General features: G+C 40.7%; 1 protein-coding gene across 1 annotated transcript; it reads right to left on the reverse strand.

Moving 5' to 3' along the window:
- Positions 1 to 1,021: 1,021 nt before the first annotated feature.
- LOC133396753 (ATP-binding cassette sub-family B member 10, mitochondrial-like) lies at positions 1,022 to 20,788 on the reverse strand. Its single transcript, XM_061666913.1, is given in 15 exon segments — positions 1,022 to 2,957; positions 3,643 to 3,701; positions 3,816 to 3,850; positions 4,136 to 4,179; positions 5,708 to 5,888; positions 5,967 to 6,046; positions 6,131 to 6,340; positions 11,592 to 11,687; positions 11,782 to 11,917; positions 12,758 to 12,904; positions 13,159 to 13,293; positions 17,233 to 17,435; positions 18,406 to 18,612; positions 19,947 to 20,085; positions 20,087 to 20,788. Coding segments are annotated over 15 exon segments (2,118 nt in total). The 5' UTR covers positions 20,339 to 20,788; the 3' UTR covers positions 1,022 to 2,763.
- Between the last annotated feature and the right edge of the window lie 123 nt (positions 20,789 to 20,911).

Raw genomic sequence — 20,911 nt, forward strand, 5'->3', positions numbered from 1 at the left:
CGAGAAAATACTTTTTAGAAGGGGGATTCCTACCTAATTTCTATTAATAACTAATATATTCACATTTCTTGATTTTTTGGTTGTTGTTTTTTTTTTTGTTCCCTGTAAGCTATGTAATCAGCAAAATTGTCAAAAATAAAACCATGAAATATTTCACGGTGTGTAGTCAATCTATGAGTTTCACTTTTTGAATTGAACTACTGAAATAAAATTGTTTTCCACGATATTCTTTATTGAGCTGCACCTGTATATTTAGTTCTCCAAAGGCTCTATACTCTTTGTATGAAAAAAAATAAAATAGTTCTGACAGTTCCACATTTGTTTTTCAAATTACATGGCTGCCCAGATCAAATGCTGTCTAAAAATATCAGTAATATTGCGAAAATTCTTTAAGTTGCTGTAATAGGTCAGGTTGTATGCAAAGCGCGGCATGGTGGACGACTGCCTCACAGTTCTGAGGGCTGGGGTTCAATCCATGGGTCCGCCTGTGTGGAGTTTGCATGTTCTCCCCGTGCCTGCGTGGATTTTCTCCGGGCACTCCGGTTTCCTCCCACATCTCCAAAACATGCATGGTAGGTTAATTGACAACTCTAAATTGCCCGTAGGTGTGAATGTGTGTACGAATGGTTGTTTGTTTGTATGTGCCCTGCGATTGGCTGGCAACCAGTTCAGGGTGTACCCCGCCTCCTGCCCAATGATAGCTGGGATAGGCTCTAGCACGCCCGCGATCCTAGTGAGGAGAAGCGGCTCAGAAAATGGATGGATGGATGTATGCAAAGCAAAGATGGGGAGCTGCAGCACACTAGAATCCATGAGGGGCTGGCAGACACAAGTTCATCATGTTCACTAGATGACAAACATACAAAACTCACCAGACAAACTTCACATTGACTCGAGTGCAGTACACCCTATGACCAACATTAAGAAGTGCACTGTCAACAGCTAGTGAAAACACAGCGATTTGTATTTATCAAGCTTGGGTTAGAGCAAGAACACCACCAGGTGACGAGCTGGTGCATTGCACACACGTTTCCACCAAAACTGAAAGAGCACTCTAAAAACACACACACACTCAGCAATCAAATCTACACATATTCCACTTTATTCATGTACACAAGACTATAATAATTTAGTAAAACATGATTTAAAATGTAGCATAGATAATTAGAAATCCATGACATACATATGAAAATGTGTCATTTCTATATGTATGTCATGGATTTCTAATACATTTTCAAGCACCGTCAAGGTGAAAGTGAGGCTAATTTTCTGTTGTTAGAACTAAATTTGTAATTTTAAAGTCCATTCATGAATTTTGTGTTATGCCACAATAGATCAATGTCTGACAACTACATAATATAAAATAATAAATATCAACAATGTCCCTCAACTATGCATTTCGTCTAATCTTTGTATGAGAACAAATTTAAATAATGTTGTATTTAAGCAATTTAAGTCCAATTTAGAAAAAGAACGTTTGTCAGGCAAAACCCTTTAAAATAATTACATTCATTTATATTTATACCTCTCTGTACAGTATTGTACATAATCACATCAAACTAGTTAAGATTGAGCATGTGACAACTTTATATTGTCAGTTCTTTCAAACATTTGTTCTTTCACTAGCATGAACACAAGTGTACTGGAATATGAGTTATATGCGATTCATCTAAGATATTTTTTAATGAACAGTAAATTAGTATGGTAACCCTCCCTTGTAGTAGTTATGTGCGCATGTACATGCAAAATATTTAATAAGGAGATTTACTCTTGATTCAAGTTAGTGTATGATTGTCATGGGCTCGGAAGGAGAAACCGGAGAAAATAGCGCATTAAAAATGTAAAAATATATTTTTTTTCCAAAAAGGAATTGTGACAGGATTCTGAATATGATAAAACATGTTTTTATAGTTTTAGAAGTGTTTTTGCACAGTCAGTTTGATGATGCTGACAATTTGACGGTGAAATGGATTGTTTGATCTCGGTGTTTCCATTGCCACACATTTAGTATCCAATCATAACCAGTGTTATTTCAACATACTAGCACAAAGAATCACTCGATAAATTACAACCAGAATGATCATTGTCGTCTGTTCCTAAATAAGTAAGTCACTGTAGCAAAATATCCAACTCTCATTAATTATATCTCAATGCAAATCCAGTTGGCACTTGTGTAATAATATAGAATTATACTAAGAGACAAGCATGTGTTTAGAGGATCAAACGTGGTCATAAAAAAAAAAGTGTTCTTGCATTTTTTTCTCCACTAACACAATATCAATACCACATACTGTATATAGCTGCTTCATTTCAACGGTAAACACTAAAAAGGCTCTCCGTGTGAGCTTCAAGTTAAATCGTCTACCAGAACAGAGAACATAAATACACATCTAGCAGTAATTAATGGCTTACTGTTTGTTTGTCTGTTTGTTTTTTGGTTAGTTTTTGGAAATCATTGATCTGTCTGACATGACATTACATGTAATGTACCTGAATTATACATCCATGTTGACAGTGTTTTAAAACCACAGGTGTCTCCAGTTCGAGAAGCTCCTCTTACCATTTTATTCCTTCGGTGGGGAATAACATTTTATTAAAAGTAGTTAACAGTCAATACTTGTTCAGGTTCTTCACTCAGCCTCGTCGCTTGGTGAAAGGACACCTGCGCCATTATCACAGGCAGCCGGCATGAGGATGATATAGTTCACCCCAGCCATTTATCTCACCTCATTTCATCCTTCTTCGTCAGCCACTTGACGAAAATTAGCTCAGGGCCCGTTTCTGCTCTTCCTGGAGAAAAGCCTGTTTCTCCATCAGTTTCCGGAACAGCCCCTGTCTGTTTCTCAGCAGCTCCGTGTGCTGGCCACATTCGGCGACACGGCGCTGGTCCAGAACTGCGACAGCGTTGGCGTTCTGGATAGTGGAGAGTCGGTGAGCGATAATGACGACCGTCCTCCCTGTTGATGAGAAGGAAATAATGAGAAAGGTGGCATTCAAAGCGAGTTCTAAGACACTGTTTTACATCCTTTATAAAGCCAAGGCACATATTTTACTTTTTAAAAATCTCACTGCACACTACCTAACAAAAATATTGCAAAAAGTATATACAGTGGATATAAAAAAAAAATAATTTACACACCTCTGTTCAAATGCCAGGTTTTTGTGATGTAAAAAATTTGCAACATAAATATCAAAAACGTTTTCCTTCATTAATGTAATCTATAACCTGTTTAACGAATTTTTTTTAGAGGGTTAAGTAAAAATAAACAACTGAGATAATGTATGCACAAGTGTGCAAACCCTCTTATAATTAGAGTTGCTCAAGCCAATAATGTACATGTTGAACGATACTGAGTTATAATGTAATTTCTTAAAATTATCTGATCATTTTGATGGACTACTACATTTGGAGAAAAACTGCACACAACGCTGAAAAGTAACATTATCCCAACGCTAATGCTAACACCACTTGAGGTGTCCAGGCTGGTCCACTCATTATCAATAACTCTAGCAGGAGATCTGGGGTCACTATGGCAACAAAAGAAAGACTAAATTATTGTAAATATAGTTTTGAAAATGTTGTTTTAAGGTCAAATGTCATCCTATTGCTGATTTAAAAGGAAAGCCAGAAATGGGATCCACCTTCCATGAGTCGCTCCAAAGCCTCCTGCACCAGGAACTCGTTCTCGGCATCCAGCGCACTGATGATGGGACGTTATACAACTCATGAACACAGTAAATGCTTAGAGAATAAAAAAGGTCCATTCAAGGTAACTGAATGACATATAATCAATCAAAACAGTCTCTCCTTTTACCTGGTGGCCTCGTCCAAAAGCAGGATTTTAGGATTCTGACGACAGAGAGTATAAGTTGAATGTACAAAGCTTCGACATTCCAGTCATATATGATTACATAAAGCGCTCGTTTAATGCCAGGCGGAACAATTGTGCAACAGATTCATTGCTTGAATGGCCCAGATTTTTGTTTTTTTGTAAATTGTGAGTTAGAAATCTGGGACAATTACAGTCTGACCTAAGCAATAACTAAGCTTTGTCTAATGATCAATTAATGCTTTCATGCAAATTAAAGTTCCTTAACATTGTGATTCGTAGAGCAATTAGGGTGCTTCACTGACCTTAAGAAGAGCTCTTGCAATGGCTATCCTCTGCTTCTGACCACCTGGAACACAACCACACAATCAGAAAATGTATTTATTTATTTATCTAAGAAAAGGGACATTTTCAACAAATGTCAACTACAATGTTCTATTGGCTTATAATGCAGTTTGCGTGTGGGTGAAAGTCCAAAAATGCATGGTTGGAGTTGACAACAGTGGATATTATTTTTCGCATTTCAGTGTGCAGGTGGATGGAAGCAAAATTACATTACTCATCCAGCCATCCACTCATTTTCTATGGAAGATAACCTAGGAAATAGAAAATAATGAGGAAGGTGGCATCCAAAGTGCTCTAATATATGAAACTAAAATTGCAATAAAGTGGCGGGTGGCTTTATTGTTCCTGGGCTCCCTGTACAGTAGTGAGGTTGTACTGTATTTTAATGCCATTGTGCATAAACATGACAAAGACATGGTCAGACAGCAAGTCAAGAATATTATTTTTTTTTACATAGTGGTTGTCCTCAATTGGGTCCTGGTTATGCTGGATTCTTTCCCATGACTTTGGGCAAGAGGTGGGGTACACCCTGGACATACAGTGTAGACAAACAAACATTCACACTCAAATTCACAACTATGGACAATTTAGAGTCTTCAATTAACCTACCAAACAGGTTTTTGGAATGTGGAGGAAAGCCGTAGTACCTGGAGAAAATGTAGGTATGCGCAAAGCAAAGCAAATGTATTTATATAGCGCATTTCATACACAAGGTAATGCAATGTGCTTTACATGATTAAAAGCATTTAAAAACAATGAAAGAAAAACAGCTTATAAACATTTAAAACAAAGAGAAAAATAAAAATACAATTAAAACAGCGTACAGTGCAAGAAATATTTAAAAGTGCAAATGCTCACAAAAGCATGAGGGGAAAAAAAGGAGAGTTTTTAACCTGGACTTCAAAACATTCACACTAGGGGCTGACGTCACTTCTGTTGGCAACTTCTTCCATTTGTGTGCAGCATAACTAAATGCTGCTTCACCATGATTCCTTTGGACTCTGTGCTCCATTATTTGACCTGAGTCTGTAGATCTGAGAGCCCTACTGGGTTTATATACCATTAGCATTTCTTTCATGTATTCAGGACCTAAACCATTTAGTTATTTGTAGACCAGTAGCAGACCTTTAAAATCTATTCTAAAGATGACTGGGAGACTTTAGAATTGGAGTAATATGTTTTGACCTCTTTGTTCTGGTCAGAACCTGAGCTGCATCATTCTGAATGAGATTATTTTGGGGGAGTCCAGTCAGAAGACCATTACAATAGTCAAGTCTTCTTGAAATAAAAGCATGGTTGAGCTTCTTCTGGTCTGCTTGGCACATGTAAGCCTTCACTCTGAATATGTTCTTCAGCTGGTATAAGGCAGTTTTAGTAAATGATTTGATATGACTGTTGAAAGTCTGGTCGGAATCTATCAGTACAAGGAGAAAATGCAAACTCCCTAAGACCAGAGCTGAGATTCGAAACCCAGAACCTCAGAATTGTGAGGCAGATGTCTTAATCACTCCATATGGTCACACGATACTCACCTGACAGCAGCACTCCTTTCTCCCCCACCACAGTGTCAAAGCCTTTAGGAAAATCCTGGATGAAATTATATGCATTGGCTACTCGGGCTGCCCTGTGGATGTCCTCTGTGGTCACGGCATCCGGGTCTGTAGCGCCGTATGCTATGTTGCCGCTAATGGAGCAAGAAAACAGCACCGGCTCCTGAGAGACAAAAGGTGTGAACTTGAGAAACATGACAGCCTTCTCTCGAAAAGCGTGCTTTGAGAATTGTATTTCTACCTGGCTAACAGTTCCAATGTGACTTCTGAGCCAGTAGGGATTCAAGTCCCTGATGTCATGACCGTCCACAGTGATGATGCCTGCAGAAGAGGCGAAGACTGAGCTTACAACCAGCACCTTCTCACTTTAACAGAGGAGAGAGAGACAAAACAAGCAAGTCTTACCTGAGTCACAGTCATACAGCCTGAGTAGCAGCGATACTAGAGTTGATTTTCCAGAACCGCTTGGTCCCACTACAGCCATGATGGTTCCAGCTGGTACCAGAAGATTGAGGTTATGGAAGATTGGAGCATCTTTACGGGTCGGGTAGGCAAAGGAGACGTCATGGAACTCCAAGCGTCCCTTCAGCTGCTCCGGAGAAAGAACTTGACCATCTGGGGAGGACCAAGATTCATGTTTTTTTTTTTTTTTTTTTTCTCCCCCCCCCCCCCCTTGATTTTGCTAATGCTAAATATAATCAATGTACAGTACAGTGTGGTGCCTTGATATACAAGTGACCAGTCTTTCAAGTTTCTGAAGATATGAGCTGTCGTTCGGATGATATTTCATGTTTGGACTTGCAATTAAAAATTCAAGATACAAGCCCCATGTGGTAGCAGTGAATTCAACTCAACTCACTTCAGAAGAAGCAGCCATTTGCCAGATAGTGAACAATTCTTCAAAAAAGGCGTTTCAAGCTGTTTAATGTCCCTATCAGTTAAGGTTTACTGTCAAACCTAACATAAAACAAATTGAATTACACATTGTGCATTTAAAACAACCACACAACTTTGTCTTCTATTTGCTCAATGCTAACACGCAATGAAAAACACCATAGATGGGCTAACGAATAGCATCTGTGTGGCGGTGTTACAAACTTTAAAGCAACAGCTATTTGAACACAAACCGTGTATCAACACAGACAAACCATATAACAAAACAATATTTTCTTTATCCTCTGGGGAAAAAAATATTACTTCAGTTTACTGAGTCACTTAAAGTAGTTGTGAAAGTCTTCTTTGTCTGTCTTTATGACTGTACAGTGTTTCCTCGCCACTTTGCGCTTCCCGTTTTGCAGCTTCAGTGCTTTGCGGGGTTTTCCAAAATATTCCTCAAAAAAAAAAAATCATCAAAAAATACAAATGAAAAAATACGGCCATACCAGCAGCCATATTGCGGAAAGACATGTTGATGCACGAGAGAGGTTTCCCTGCATGCCAAACAAAGAGATGAGTTGACTCATTTGTACATGCCGGTACTGTACTGTACTGTACATAACCACGGGCGCTCATCAAAGGCGCATGATTGGTTCCCCACGCGACATCGACCAAAGAGAGCACGAGTGGATTTATCCCGTGAGCTGATCGGCTGCGCATCATCGCAGCCTCACCCAGCATCTTCCCTTGTGTCTCGCCAGTCTCGTCCACGCTGTTGACTGTCTCGCATACTGTATCTTAGTGTTGTGTTTGTGATAACTTTTTTTGTTTAAGCGATAACCTTTTTTGATTAGTTAAGCCCTTACAATGCCGCCTAAGCGCTGTGCCCCTGCGAAAGCTTCCTCCGGGGGGCGCCCAAGAGGAAGAAGATGATGATGACCATCAGCGAAAAAGTGAAACTTTTAGATATGATCAAAGAGGGCAGAAGTTAAGCATCTGTGGCACGCCATTATGGCGTGAATGAATCTACAGTGCGGTACATCAAGAAAGACGAAGTAAAAATCCGCAAAACTGCTTCAATAAGGAAGCGAAACGTGTGGTAACTCCGCGTAATAAGAGATGGGGTTATGTCCTTGTACAGGGGAATTTTGAAGCAAAAGAAAAAACAAAGTCAACTACCCATCACCGTGTTTTTCTCCAAGGTAAAACCCCAGCTACACCATCAGCGCCTCCAGCAGAAGAGTCTCCGAGTGAACCTAAAGCCTCTACGAGTCAAGAAGGTTTTATAATTAAAGATTTAAGTAAATACGTGTACTGTTGTAATCTTTGTCTCAAATATGTAAAGTATAAATACTGTTTACATATTTTAAACATTCTGGTACCCACATACACGAAAATGCCTGCTGACTTCGCGATTTTTCACCTTTCGCGGGAGGTTCTGGTCCTCATTAACCGCGAAAAACGAGGGATCACAGTATTATATTTCTCCCCGGTGGCCAAGTCGCTCACACCAGAAGCAGTCGCACTGAGTTAATCATGATGCACAAACTGTGAAAATGTTTTACATTATATTTATTACCATATGTTGTATAAAGCAAATATTATGGAGTGCTTTTCCTTACTAAAAATCACATTACAAACATTTTTTAGTTTTTCTGGTGGGGGGGCTGGAACGGATTAATGGCATTTCCTTTAATTTAATGAGTTGAGATTAAACTTGATTCATTTTAATTAATCTTAATTTAATGTTTAATTAAACTTTTATCTCAAGGCAGGCACCGCTGTACAGTATTTAGTTATGCATTTATGAAGTAAAATTAACAACAGTCATAGGTTTATTGTTCATTAAACAGTCCATTGTTGGGGAAGGTTGTAAAGGTTTTATAACAAGTTGTAAAAGACTGTGGGGGTCAAGTATCTGTCTTTGGGCACAATGTGTTTTTTGCAGGATTTAAACGGGTAAACCATTTGAGTCCCAAGCATACGGAATTTGATGACACCAACCCGAGGGCTGCATTTGAGGAAGGCCGTCAATCCAGCGGCGATGACGCCCATCCAGTCTTCTCTTATTGGGCCATTTTTGTTTGGGGGTTGAGTGATTCTCAAAAGGAGGGAGAAAGAATTCATTCTTAACTTCTGCTCAGTCAGACGATGTAGAGATGAACCACTTTGGTTAGGGTTATGTTATGAGACGTTTCTATGTCAACTGCTTCAAAGGTGATTGACACCCTTGTAGACTAGATGACACGCCACTTGACAATGTTTAAACTCTGTGTTCAGTTAAAAAAAAAAAAAAAAAAGTGTCCTGTGTGTTTTTTTCCATGACAAGATTTAGAAGTAAACCCTACCATTAAAAAAAAGCACATCAGGCTTTGTACTATAATAGGAGCAAATGTATAAATCCAGCAGAAGAAACTATCTGCATGGTATAAAACAATCACTGCGTAGCCACTGGGACCTCACTTTGCTTTTCAAATGTTGTCTTGTCTACCTTGCTCTGCTGTTCACATAAATTAAGACTTGAGACAATAGTTACCAATTAAACTACTCTGTTCAACTACCAGGAAGTATCCTATTGTGTCCCATTTTACACTTGAGACTATCTGAGTCCCGGGATGCACATGTACAGATACAGTAATCCTCCGCTATATCACGGTTCTTGCTTTGCCGTCCCACTATATTGCAGATTTTTATTACAGTTTGTTACTTGATTTTTTTTATACTGTTTGTAGAGGTTTGCAAATATTGTACTCAAGTAAGAGTACTGTTACTTTAGATTAATATGAATCAAGTAAAATTACAAAGTAGTCCTCCAAATATTTACTTGAGTAAGAAGGTACTCAGTGAAAAAAAAAGAGTAAATGGTGAGTAACTTCAAATTATTCATTTATTTTTTATTTTTTTTAAATCAGACCATGAACATCAAATAAATAAAAATCAATAATATATGGGAGTCCACACACACCTGCCACCATTTCAATGTTTAAGTGCCCACAAACCAACAACACATGCATTGGGCCCTACAGAAACATTATTTGCTTCATTCACTTAAATGACTGAATGAAGAAGCTGTTTGCTGAACAGACTTATTTTGTGTGTGTGTGTGTGCGTGCGTGAGAGAGAGAATTAAGATTACAGCATGGCACTTGTCCCCAAGAAGCATGTTTTACAGTGATTTAGGACCATAAAATAGACTAAACGCTGTTGTTTTTCGGAGTTTGTAAAGTAAACACTCGCATGGCAGTTTTTTTCGCCCACAAAATTAGTCATTTTGATTGGCCCGTGAAGGCTTTGTGTGCAGTCATGTGACTGCCTTTGTCATGGCCCTGTGTTTTCCAATTGTTTTTCTTTTCAATCTGTTTTTTGGTTCTCTCTGGTTGTGAGTCCCTTTAGCTTCGTATGTCTCTCCATCACATGCTCTGTCATTGCATTAAAAATTTTCGGACCTCTTACCCAGAGTCTCTTTTTTGGGATCTGTCCTTACGGCATTGCCGTCCGTGACAGCCTTGTACCGTCTGATTGGTGAATTGAAGTCAAATGACAATAGTGTTCACGTTGGATTGGCGCAATGCCGACCAATGTGAAAGTCAAAGATGAAGTCTATATGTGTTTAGGCCTCGCACCAAAGCAGATTTTTTAGGACAATATATTTTCCCTAAAACTATCACGACAAACAATAGTATCGTTGATGTTTGTATGCCACTGATATAATGATATTAGAGCATAATAATTCAGGTACATCTTCTTTAAGAACAATACATTTTGTATTCTAATTCTAAGAATATTGAATATTGAGATTATAATGTGGAACAATAAATAAAATATCTACAAATATATTTCAATAAAACAGACTCAGACTCTGTTCACACAAATTACACTTAAACAAATATTAAACATTTGGCACAGAGGTATAAACAGTCATTATGCCTTAACAGATAATATACTGCCAAAAAAGTTTACAGTTGCTTAAGAAAAAGTGCCAAGTAGCAATTTGAATAACAACACAAGTACATCTACTTTTTAAAATTCTGCAGCCTTTCTTTAAATGCTGCTTTGTCAAGATGTTCAATGCCTTCATCTCTTACAATAGTGAGTAACGCTATACTGTTTATAATGTGAGCAGCCATGCACCATATACGCTGTCACGTTGTATTTGCATTGTTTGGGCAAAGAGTTCCATCATTGCAAGCTGATGGAAAATGTCCCACTGTGTTTTTTGTTCCCAGCTGAAGAAATTGGGTGGGATGGTTGAGTTTAAAGTGGATTTAGTCACTTTGAAGTTTTAAGTTGTGTTGTCTTTGTTGCAACTTCAAACAAATTCGACATACCAGCTTGTTGGTGTTAGCGGGATGGTTGTATTATTCCGGCTTGAATCCAAAATGTTCCCACATTGTCGTGGTGACGTTAGACTTTGGAACTAATTCCATTTATGCCGCTGAACTTTCTGTAATAAAGTAGTACAGCTATCTGCTCGGCGTCAGAAAACTTTAGCTTCATGTATGCGAGTGCCCGCATTTCAAAAGCGTGCACATGCATGCAGACACGCACACAGCCAATGGGATGGAGCCCTTCACTTTCTCTGATTGGTTTTGAGACCACGATGGGTTTCATGTGTCTTGTTTCAAGTCGCTGAAATTTTTTTTGCTTCCTCAAATGACTGGCCGTACAGGTGCACCCTTCTGTTTTTTTTTTTTTTTGCCCCACTGTTCAGAATTTGAGCGCATATGCGACCAAATTAGTCGCACTCTAAAGCTCTGTCTCGTCAACAAAATTCATACACCGGATTTCCAGCACCACGCCGGAGTACTTTAAGCCACGGCTCTGCGCCCGAAGACGCAGCTTGATCTTACTTTATGTGTCCCTGCTAATTTTTGTACGTCTCAGACGTGGGAAAGCACATGAAACAAGATTTCTGTGTCCCAGTTATTTGATTTGATTAATTATGGGTTTTATATGACACCGTCTCCCACCTCCGCGTGTGAATACTGACCATTAAGGGGGAACTCTGGTTTTCTGTCCAGCAGCTCCCACAGTCTTGCTCCTGCACCGAAGCCCTTCATCAGCTCCGAGTAGAAAGTACTCAGACCTGCATTTCACCCAGAATCATATACTACATGACTACTTGTAAGAACATGTATAGAGCGCAATGTGCATTACATATAATGTGTAACTTGTGCTACCTGCAATGCTGATGCCGACCCAAAAGGTGTACATGAGGAAAGATGAGAGTTCTCCCACAGTCATGTGCTGGCTTGCCATCAGAAGGCCTCCTTTGTACAACACCGACAGGATCATGATGTTACCACTGAGACCAGTCTGAAACACACACGCACGCACATGCAAACATACACACACACACACACTCACGCACACACGGAGACACACACACACACTTGTTTGATATCCACTGGGAATATGCATCAAAAGCCTTTTGGTGTGAGAAAAAGACATTTACAACAATGTTTATTTCATGAAAAATAAAACATTCAATTTGGATGGAACTATACACACTACAAGATGTTGCTAAAATGCTAAAATTATTGAGGGGTACCAAAACAGTAAAGATATTTCTAAAAAATGCATGTATGATAAATAATACAAACATACGTACGTTATGTTGCATTAGTAAGACTGGCACATAATTCTAATCCATGCTAAGCATTATGATGCTCTGGACTTTGACTTGAAGATGTTTTCCTTAACTTGACCTTAATGGTATAGCCCTGGCATATATAATACTTTATACAGGGCGTCCCTTAAGTCTGGACACATAGGCGTTAGATCGAGTTCACATGAATCTTGCAAAGCACATCAATATTTGCATCACATATGTTGTAAATCATAATGAAGATGTTATTTGGTAATATCTCAATCAAATAAAATGTTGCTGAAAATGGCATTTCTTGAAAATATGCATTTTTGTCTATGTGTCCAGACTTAAGGGATATCCTGTATTTTGCACATTGAGGTGGGATGGAACGAGAGAGTGCGATCACCTCACACATGGGTGGGGATATGTAATCATGTATGGAAAATGAGAGGAAGGATGGACATATTGATGGATGACACTCTGGTACCTTCATGTTAAGAAACTCACATGATTTTGTAGTATTGTAGGTAAAAGAGGACTTAATAATTGTGGATAGGCTTTCTTACCACTCCAAAGAAGATAGCACGTAGCACAGCTTCCCTCCCGGCCAGTTTGAGGACCTGATCCGTTTTCTGCGTATATGTGTTGACTTCAGACAGTTCTTTTCCAAAGGCTCGGACAGTCCGCATGTTGCTGATGCGCTCCTCTGCCAACTGCACATAAACAAAATCTTTAGGACTATTTTTACCCATTTAATTATGTTGTAGCGCATACTGAACAAAAAAGATAATTTGTTATGTGTTGGTTAGGGTTTTATGTGATGTGTTGATGCAACCACTTTGCAATGTTGTTTTGTCACACTCCCTTGCAATATTCCTCTCATTGCCACATATCAAACACTTCCTCAACATGGTCAGAAACGCTTGTGGACTCTAACCAGTGAGATTGCGACGCGTCTATGGTATACCTGTGTGGCTTGGGCCAGTGCATCCTGCGTATGCTTTGAGATGGAGCGAAGATATCGGCCGTAAACCACAGCCACCCCAGCCAAAGGGGGCACTATCAGGAGCATGAAGCTTGCCAGGCTCGGCGAGACGTAGAACTGCAGGAGTGAGGGCAAGAAAGAAAGCAGTGGGAGATGAGTAATTGAACAAAAAAAAATCGACAAATGGCTTTAGTATAGTGGAACCTCCAAGGCAAACGCCCCAAAAGACTCACAATTAAGAGTTCAAAAAACATTGAAATATGCCTCAATAGTTTAAACTATTATCATATGTGATGTCACAAAAGAGTCCAGCAAATCTCGCTTGACGTCATCTCAACGAGCATCTAAAGGATGAACGCCACAACTGGGTTTTTAATTTTCTTTGGATGTTTCAGTGATCCCTCTACAGAAGGGTACCAGTGATGTGAAAGACGTGTGATGATAGCCACAGAAACAGAAATGTACCTTAAGACATAGGAATGGGTCTGATTGCTCTGTACAATATGAGTAAAACAGTTAACAAATAACGAATGTCAATTAAATACTTCTGTCATGGGTGTGTGTTCTGGTTGTTGTCTTCCCGCTGTCTCGTACACACCTGCTCCTGAGAGCATCTTCCCCACCTGTGCCTTGCAGTGCTCTCCCAGAAATGTCTCAAGGATGGTAAATTACATCCTTGTGCTTATCTCTCCAAAAAACTGACCCCAGCTGAGAGAAATTATGACATTGGTGACCGTGAACTGCTGGCAGTCAAGGTGGAGTGGAGGCACTGGCGAGAGGGGGGACATACTCCGTTTTTAGTATGGACAGATCACAAGAACCTGGGATATCTTGAGTCTGCTAAGAGATTAAATGCGAGGCAGGCTCGATGGGCTCTGTTTTTCACTAGATTCAATTTCACGTTATCCTACCGACCTGGTTCTAAAAATGGTAAGCCAGATGCTTTATCACACATTTTCTGCGCAGAGAATTCTTTGTCCGACCCTAAAACCATTTTGCCCAAGTCATGTTTCGTTTCTGCTTTTGTTTGGGACATTGAGACTGCGATAAAGGAGGCTCTGAAGAACACTCTTAGCTCTGAAAATTGCCCTGAAAACAGAAAACAGGCTTTATGTGGTTCCGACCTTAAGGGGAAGAGTCAGGAAGAGCCACTGGGCTCAGCCTAACCGGACTGTATGTCACCCAGGAATTGCCAAGACTCAATCTGTGGTCGAACAGCGCTTTTGGTGGCCCAATGTTAGAAGGGATGTCACCAATTATGTCAATACTTGCCAGGTATGTGCTGCCAACAAGTCCTCTCCTAAACGTCCTTCTGGGGAGTTGCGACCACTGTCAATACCACAACGTCCTTGGTCAGACTTCTCCGTAGACTTTGTGACGGGATTATCGGCCTCGAAAGGAAATACCACCATTCTCACAGTCGTGAACAGGTTCTCTAAAATGGCACACTTCATTGCACTCCCGAAACTCCCCTCAGCTAAAGACACTGCCGAGTTAATGATACACCAGGTATTCAAGTTCCATGGTTTCCCCAAGAATGTGGTATCCGATAGGGGTCCCAATTAATTTCCCAATTTTGGAAAGAGTTTTGCAATCTCATAGGTGCTACCGTCAGTCTGTCATCTGGGTTTCACCCTGAAACCAACGGACAAACCGAGAGGCTGAACCAGGACCTGGAGACTGGGCTCCGATGTCTCGCTTCACAGGAGCCACGATCCTGGTCTCAGAAACTGGTTTGGGTCGAATTCTCTCACAATACCCTCCCCTCTGCATCCACTGGTCTATTGCCTTTTCACATTGTGCATGGTTACCAACCATCTCTATTTCCTGCCATAGCCCCAGAGTCCACAGTTCCAGCGGCATTGACCTTGGTGAGACGCTGCAGGAGGACCTGGGAGCGAGCTCGCCAGATGCTGCTGCGCCAGGGACGGTCCTACAAAACCGCTGCTGACTGTCGGAGGACACGGGCCCCAAACTACAAAGTGGGTCAGCGAGTTTGGCTCTCTACCAAACATATTCCACTCCGGGTGGAGTCCAGGAGCTCGCTCCCAGGTTCGTTGGGCCCTTCCTCATCACAAAGATCATCAACCCTGTCACTGTGAAGCTTAGGTTCCCAAGGTCGATGCGGGTCCACCGTGCTTTTCATGTCAGCCTGCTCAAGCCCGCCCTGGTCCCGCCTTCCGGGGCCCCGCCTCCCCCACGGTTCGTGGATGGGGGCCCTGTCTTCACTGTGCGGCTGCTGTTGTCGTCTCGTCGGAGGGGGAGGGGGTTTCAATATCTGGTGGCCTGGGAGGGCTGCGGGCCTGAGGAACGTTCAAGGGTGCCGTCTGCGTTTATTGTGGATGACACTCTCATTCTGGACTTCTTCGTTGCGCATCCTGGGGCTCTGGGGCCGGCCGTTAAGGGGGACGACGACGTGTGATGATAGCCACAGAAACAGAAATTTACCTTAAGACATAGGAATGGGTCTGATTGCTCTGTACAATATGAGTAAAACAGTTAACAAATAACTAATGTCAATTAAATACTTCTGTCATGGGTGTGTGTTCTGGTTGTTGTCTTCCCCCTGTCTCGTACACACCTGCTCCCTGAGAGCATCTTCCCCACCTGTGACTCGTTTACCCTAATTACCCCATGCATTTAACCTCCTGTCTCATTCTTTCTGGTCGCCAGTTTGTTGTACCTTGTCGTCGCGTTCCAGCATTCCTTGTTTCCACGTCACAGACTCACAGTAAGACTAGACCCTATTCCGATTATCGACCTCACGTTTTCGCCTCACGTTTTTGGATACTTTTGCCTTTTTTTTTGGATTGCCTGCCTGTATACCGACCTCTGCCCGTATATTAAACCTCTCTTTTTGAAACTGTCCATTTGTTTTGGAGTCGTGCATTTTTGGGTCCTATCCTCTGTTCCGTTCATGACACTTCAATGAATTTTAACAAGAAGCTGCGACCGCATATCTACTTATATTATACACAACACTTATTAATTCCAGCCACTAGGTGACAGTATCATTCCGCAAACAGCTTTCTATTCCCTCTAATTAATCATATCTTTGAGTGGGTGAGTAGTTTTACTGTATTCTAGTTTTATTGTGCAGTGGTTATCTCCTCTTTACAGTGAACCCCATCATGGCGCTGGAGCCTTTTACAACCTACTTATAAATCTTTAACTTCAAACGCAACTGTGTGCATATGAAGACTTGTCATCATTCCTTGATGTACTTTAATGTGCGGGAGTAACCATGGGGACAGCCCATGGAAACGAGAGAGACATACTGACAATGACAGTCAAAATGCTAAACCACTATATCTTCCTTTGCTGATTAGACTCACCTACAGTGCTTTCGCAAAATCATTTGTCAAGGAATTGGTTCAACAATAATTATTTTGTAAATAAGCAAAAAATTTATTGTTGTAATAAAAAAAACGGCACTCGTTTTAACAAGAGAGGTGCAGTCACCTTTCAAACAATTTCCTTGTACTGTTAGGAGAATTACTTCAAACCAGTTTCCCAACTAGTAAGAGTTGCATGCAAAAACCTCATTTACTTCCTTGAAGTGCACAAGAACTGAACCGCTGCTCTCAACACACTCTTGTATGTGATCATTTTGTCGTTGCGATTTCCAGGATGCATGTGGCATGTTTAGCAAAGAACAGATGCCAAAATGCCTCCTTGCTAATTCGATTGTGAACTTTAATTTTATTTAACAACACACACTACCAGTGAAAACCTTGGACACAGTTTCTCATTCGATAGCAATAGAAAGCGTGTCAAAACATTTGACTCGAGGTGTATTTTCCATGAAAACGCAAAGGAATCTTGATTTTACAGTCAAAAGAAAGCTTTATTTTTTTATTTTTATTTCTTTAAATATCTTCTTTAGTTTGATATATAAACCTGGATTTTTGTTATGTGTGAATGAAGAATGTGTCAGTTAAACCTTTGTAGAAATGAATACAAGGTTGATGCCATTATAAATGATCAAATGTTTAAGGTGTAGATTTAAAAGACCACTAGGTTTAAATGATCAACCACCTGGAGGGACACACTCACCATCATACTAACACCAGCAGCCGCCTGGGCCAAAGCTCTCAAGCCGTCGGAGAGATTGTCTGTGATGGAGCGGCCGACCACGGCTGTATCTGCAGAAAGGCGATTGATCAGCTCGCCGGTTCTGTTCATGTCGAAAAACGCCACTTCCTGTCTGAGGATGGAGGAGAAGACGGAGGCGCGGAGATTGCGGACAATCTGTTGGCCTGCGGGGAAACGTCAAGGGCCACCAGTCAATTATGGCGGCACCTCCTGAATTCTACCAAAAAGCTCAGGAATAACACGACTCTAATGTCACACAAAACTTTGGAGTTCAACCTGCTGTCATACAAGAACAAGGACCAAAGGATCAACTCTTTACGCATTTGATCCCAAAAAGGATAACGGAAAAGGTGATCAGAAAAGAATGTGAGGTGAAAAGAAGAATAAAGACGGTAATTTTTAAAACATTTTTACAATTAAGAATGTTAAAATGTGACTAAGGTGAATTAAAAGATTTGTTTCTAAATACTTTGTACATGTTTAAAGATGTTTGTGGAAAACGTGCAAAGACTGAGAACTCTGTGGTACTGAATTCTGGAGATAAAACGATAAACAGTTTTTCACCATTTCAGTTTTCTAGATTCCTTTGGGGCGTGGCTAAAACACGAGGATGCACTTGGATGTCTGGCATTCAAATTTGGCATGATTGTTAACAACACTCTTCTCTGTGGTCTGTCAAATTTAGAAATCATATTTACTTTCATTTTACAGGGACTTTAACGTCGTCATTAAATTAAAACAGTGTTTACTCACGAGTTATTAACTTTTTTTATCCACTGACACCATATGAACATTAAATTGAACCACCGCATAATCGTGGTTCGGCATTCACAAATTTGAAGATGGATAATTATTATTTTTTTAACCTATCCTCAGTTATTAGCCGAAAAATTCACTTATCCACGGTTTCTGTGCTCAGGAAATTTTGTTATAACAGTATTTGTTTGGCACCATTTGGTGGCATCTTTGTGCCAAGGAATTCTCGAAGTGAGTTGAGGAACTTCATTTAGACAAAAGTAGTTCTTTGCCAACATCTTTTGGAATCTATAGAAAATTAGCGTACATGTTCCACTGTTAGCTATTCATGACACATAGCTACTCTCTTTTGCCATTGTACCAGTTGCCTTGACTCACCTGAAATCTGCATGAGGTAGACTCTGGCGGCATTGGCAGCCCCACCGCATAAGAACACGCCAGTCAACACGAGGCACAGCGAAGTGAGCGAGGATGCCATGGCCTCCGTGTCTGATCCAGCCGTGGAGATCGTGTCGATCACTCTACCCAGGAGAAACGGTGCTGACATAGTGACAGCGCTGGAGACGGTCAGGAAGCCAACAGCAGCTATGGGCAATTTATGAAAACATTCTCAGTTGATTTGAAACTTATACGGCAACAGCAAAATAAAATTGGATGCTGGTGTCATTAAGATTAATAAACTAATTCAAAAGGTTGGGGACAGCTAATTTGGCACTTAATTTCATCCATCCATGTTTTTATAGGGCTTGTCCTCATTTGGCTCGCGCATGAGCTGAAGCCCATCCATGTAGACTTTTGGTGTGAGGCGGGACACACCCTGGACCAGCAAGAGCTAGCTCATTTTGTGGCTCCGGCATAAGGTCTTGGATCCTCGCGGCATGAGACACATCACTTCCAGCTCCCGGTGGCTCACCGCCTGCTCATCTCGGCACGTCGAGACATATTCGACTTGCTGCCGATTCCACGACATCGTATGTGCTTTGAAACGGCTTGTTGTTTTTTATGTCAATATATAATAACTGTATAACTACAATCATCCAAAATACCTGCTGTTGGCCCATATGATGATACTTTTTTTTTTTTTTACTCTATGTTAGTTAGAATTGATGTTTTTTTTTTTTTTTTTTTTACCTTGGAGTATTGATTGTCTATAAAGTCTCTTTGGCCATGAAGACTTTAAGATCAATTTCATTTTGAAATACGTTTTCTATGAGGATAATTTTCTCAACATAGCATTTGAGAATATTGTTAATTTAGTGTCCAGAGGAATTGTTACTGATTAAGACGACATTGTGTAAGTATTTCTTTATTTAGTATTTATTCCTTATTATGCCGAGAGCCACCAATGGCTCGGAGCAGCTTGGGCATCCGATGTCTAATACTGGCTTTTTCTTTTAAATCTACACCTTTTTTTAAATAGTTATCAATAGACAGTACTGTATATTAATAAGTGCAATCATCCACATCTTAATAAATGTTTCAGTCAAACAAGACATCTTTTCTCATTTTCATGGTCCTTTAATTGCCGCCTCATCGCGGCACTTCTTCAACCGTGGCTCAACTGTTCGTTGCTAACAATGGCCAACAGTTATCAAAACGGAACAGTAAATAGTCATTCATTTACTAGTGTACAGTATACACTTATTTACAATAAGTGCATTTCAGAATCTGTACTTTTTTTTAACTTTTACTGAAGAACAGGAGTTGAGTTCAGTACTACTTTTACCAGTCTTTTTTAATACAACTATGTGTACTTGTACTTAAGTAGTGGAAGTACTTTCCCACCTTTTTATTCAGTCAGTGGAAATAAAATGTAAAGACAACCCTGTACAAATGCCACTTTTTTTGTGATATGAAAAAAAAATGACACCAAGATGGATTACTGTGACCTGTCACCTGCACCATCATCTATCCCTTACCTGTCAGTTTCCATCTCTCCGGGTGAGCAAGTCGTAAAACTCTTCTGATGTCCTCTAGGGGTACGTTGGTCGGTGTTTGGCCGCCTTCGGTGTCAGTCTGGCCCTTCAGCGATCCGGATGTGGACGGTACCGAAGAGCTTGGCAAAGGCAACGGGTGTGCGTGAGGGTGTCCGTGTCTTGGCGGAAGTGTATGAGCGAAGTGAATTGATATCTCTGCGGGAGAGAGCCGACATGACTGACGGGAGAAGGAAGCCGGTCGGCAGCGAGGACCTGGCCGGAGGTCGCTTCCTCTGGGGGTCAGCAGAGACGGCGAGCCACACCGTCCTGGGTTGTGGAGGCTTGTGTAAATGCACGCCATGTGTACACCTCGACATGCGGATTAAAAATCGCATCGTCTCCCGGTTTAAACGAAAAGTGAACAGGAAAAGGTAAATTCCAGAGTGTGTGGAAGAAATACGCCACCCGGTCCAGAAGTCACGTCAGCATAGCCGGTCGAGTTTAGGAGCTGGCTCTCCTCCACATTGTCGAGTTTTTAACCGTTATAGTCCGTCGTTATCTGCTTTTGACAGGCCGTTCACGACGTTTATCTCTTATCGCCGATAGGCTAGCAACACCCCGCCTGTCACTGTCATCTGCTGTTCAGTATTTGTCCACAGTAGGGTCACACCGGGTCATGGAGGCTTAAGGTTAATAACAAATAAAGAACGAAGAACGAATTCAACAAAAACATTCACAAGACAGAGGCGCCGCTCAGTGCAGAAACAGGAAAGGTGACCTCGATTTGTACACTTCAAAACACGACTCCTTCGACGAGACAGGACATTCAATGGCTGCTCATGTAAGCAAACTTTGCCAGGCAAAAGCAAACAAGCCCAAATTAAGATAGCCTCGACGTGCTTTACTTTTCTTTTAACAGAAAATGTATGAGATTATTAATTGATGTATATAGGTACGTTACATACTAA

Source organism: Phycodurus eques, chromosome 2, assembly GCF_024500275.1.
Source record: "Phycodurus eques isolate BA_2022a chromosome 2, UOR_Pequ_1.1, whole genome shotgun sequence".
NCBI lineage: Eukaryota > Metazoa > Chordata > Actinopteri > Syngnathiformes > Syngnathidae > Phycodurus > Phycodurus eques.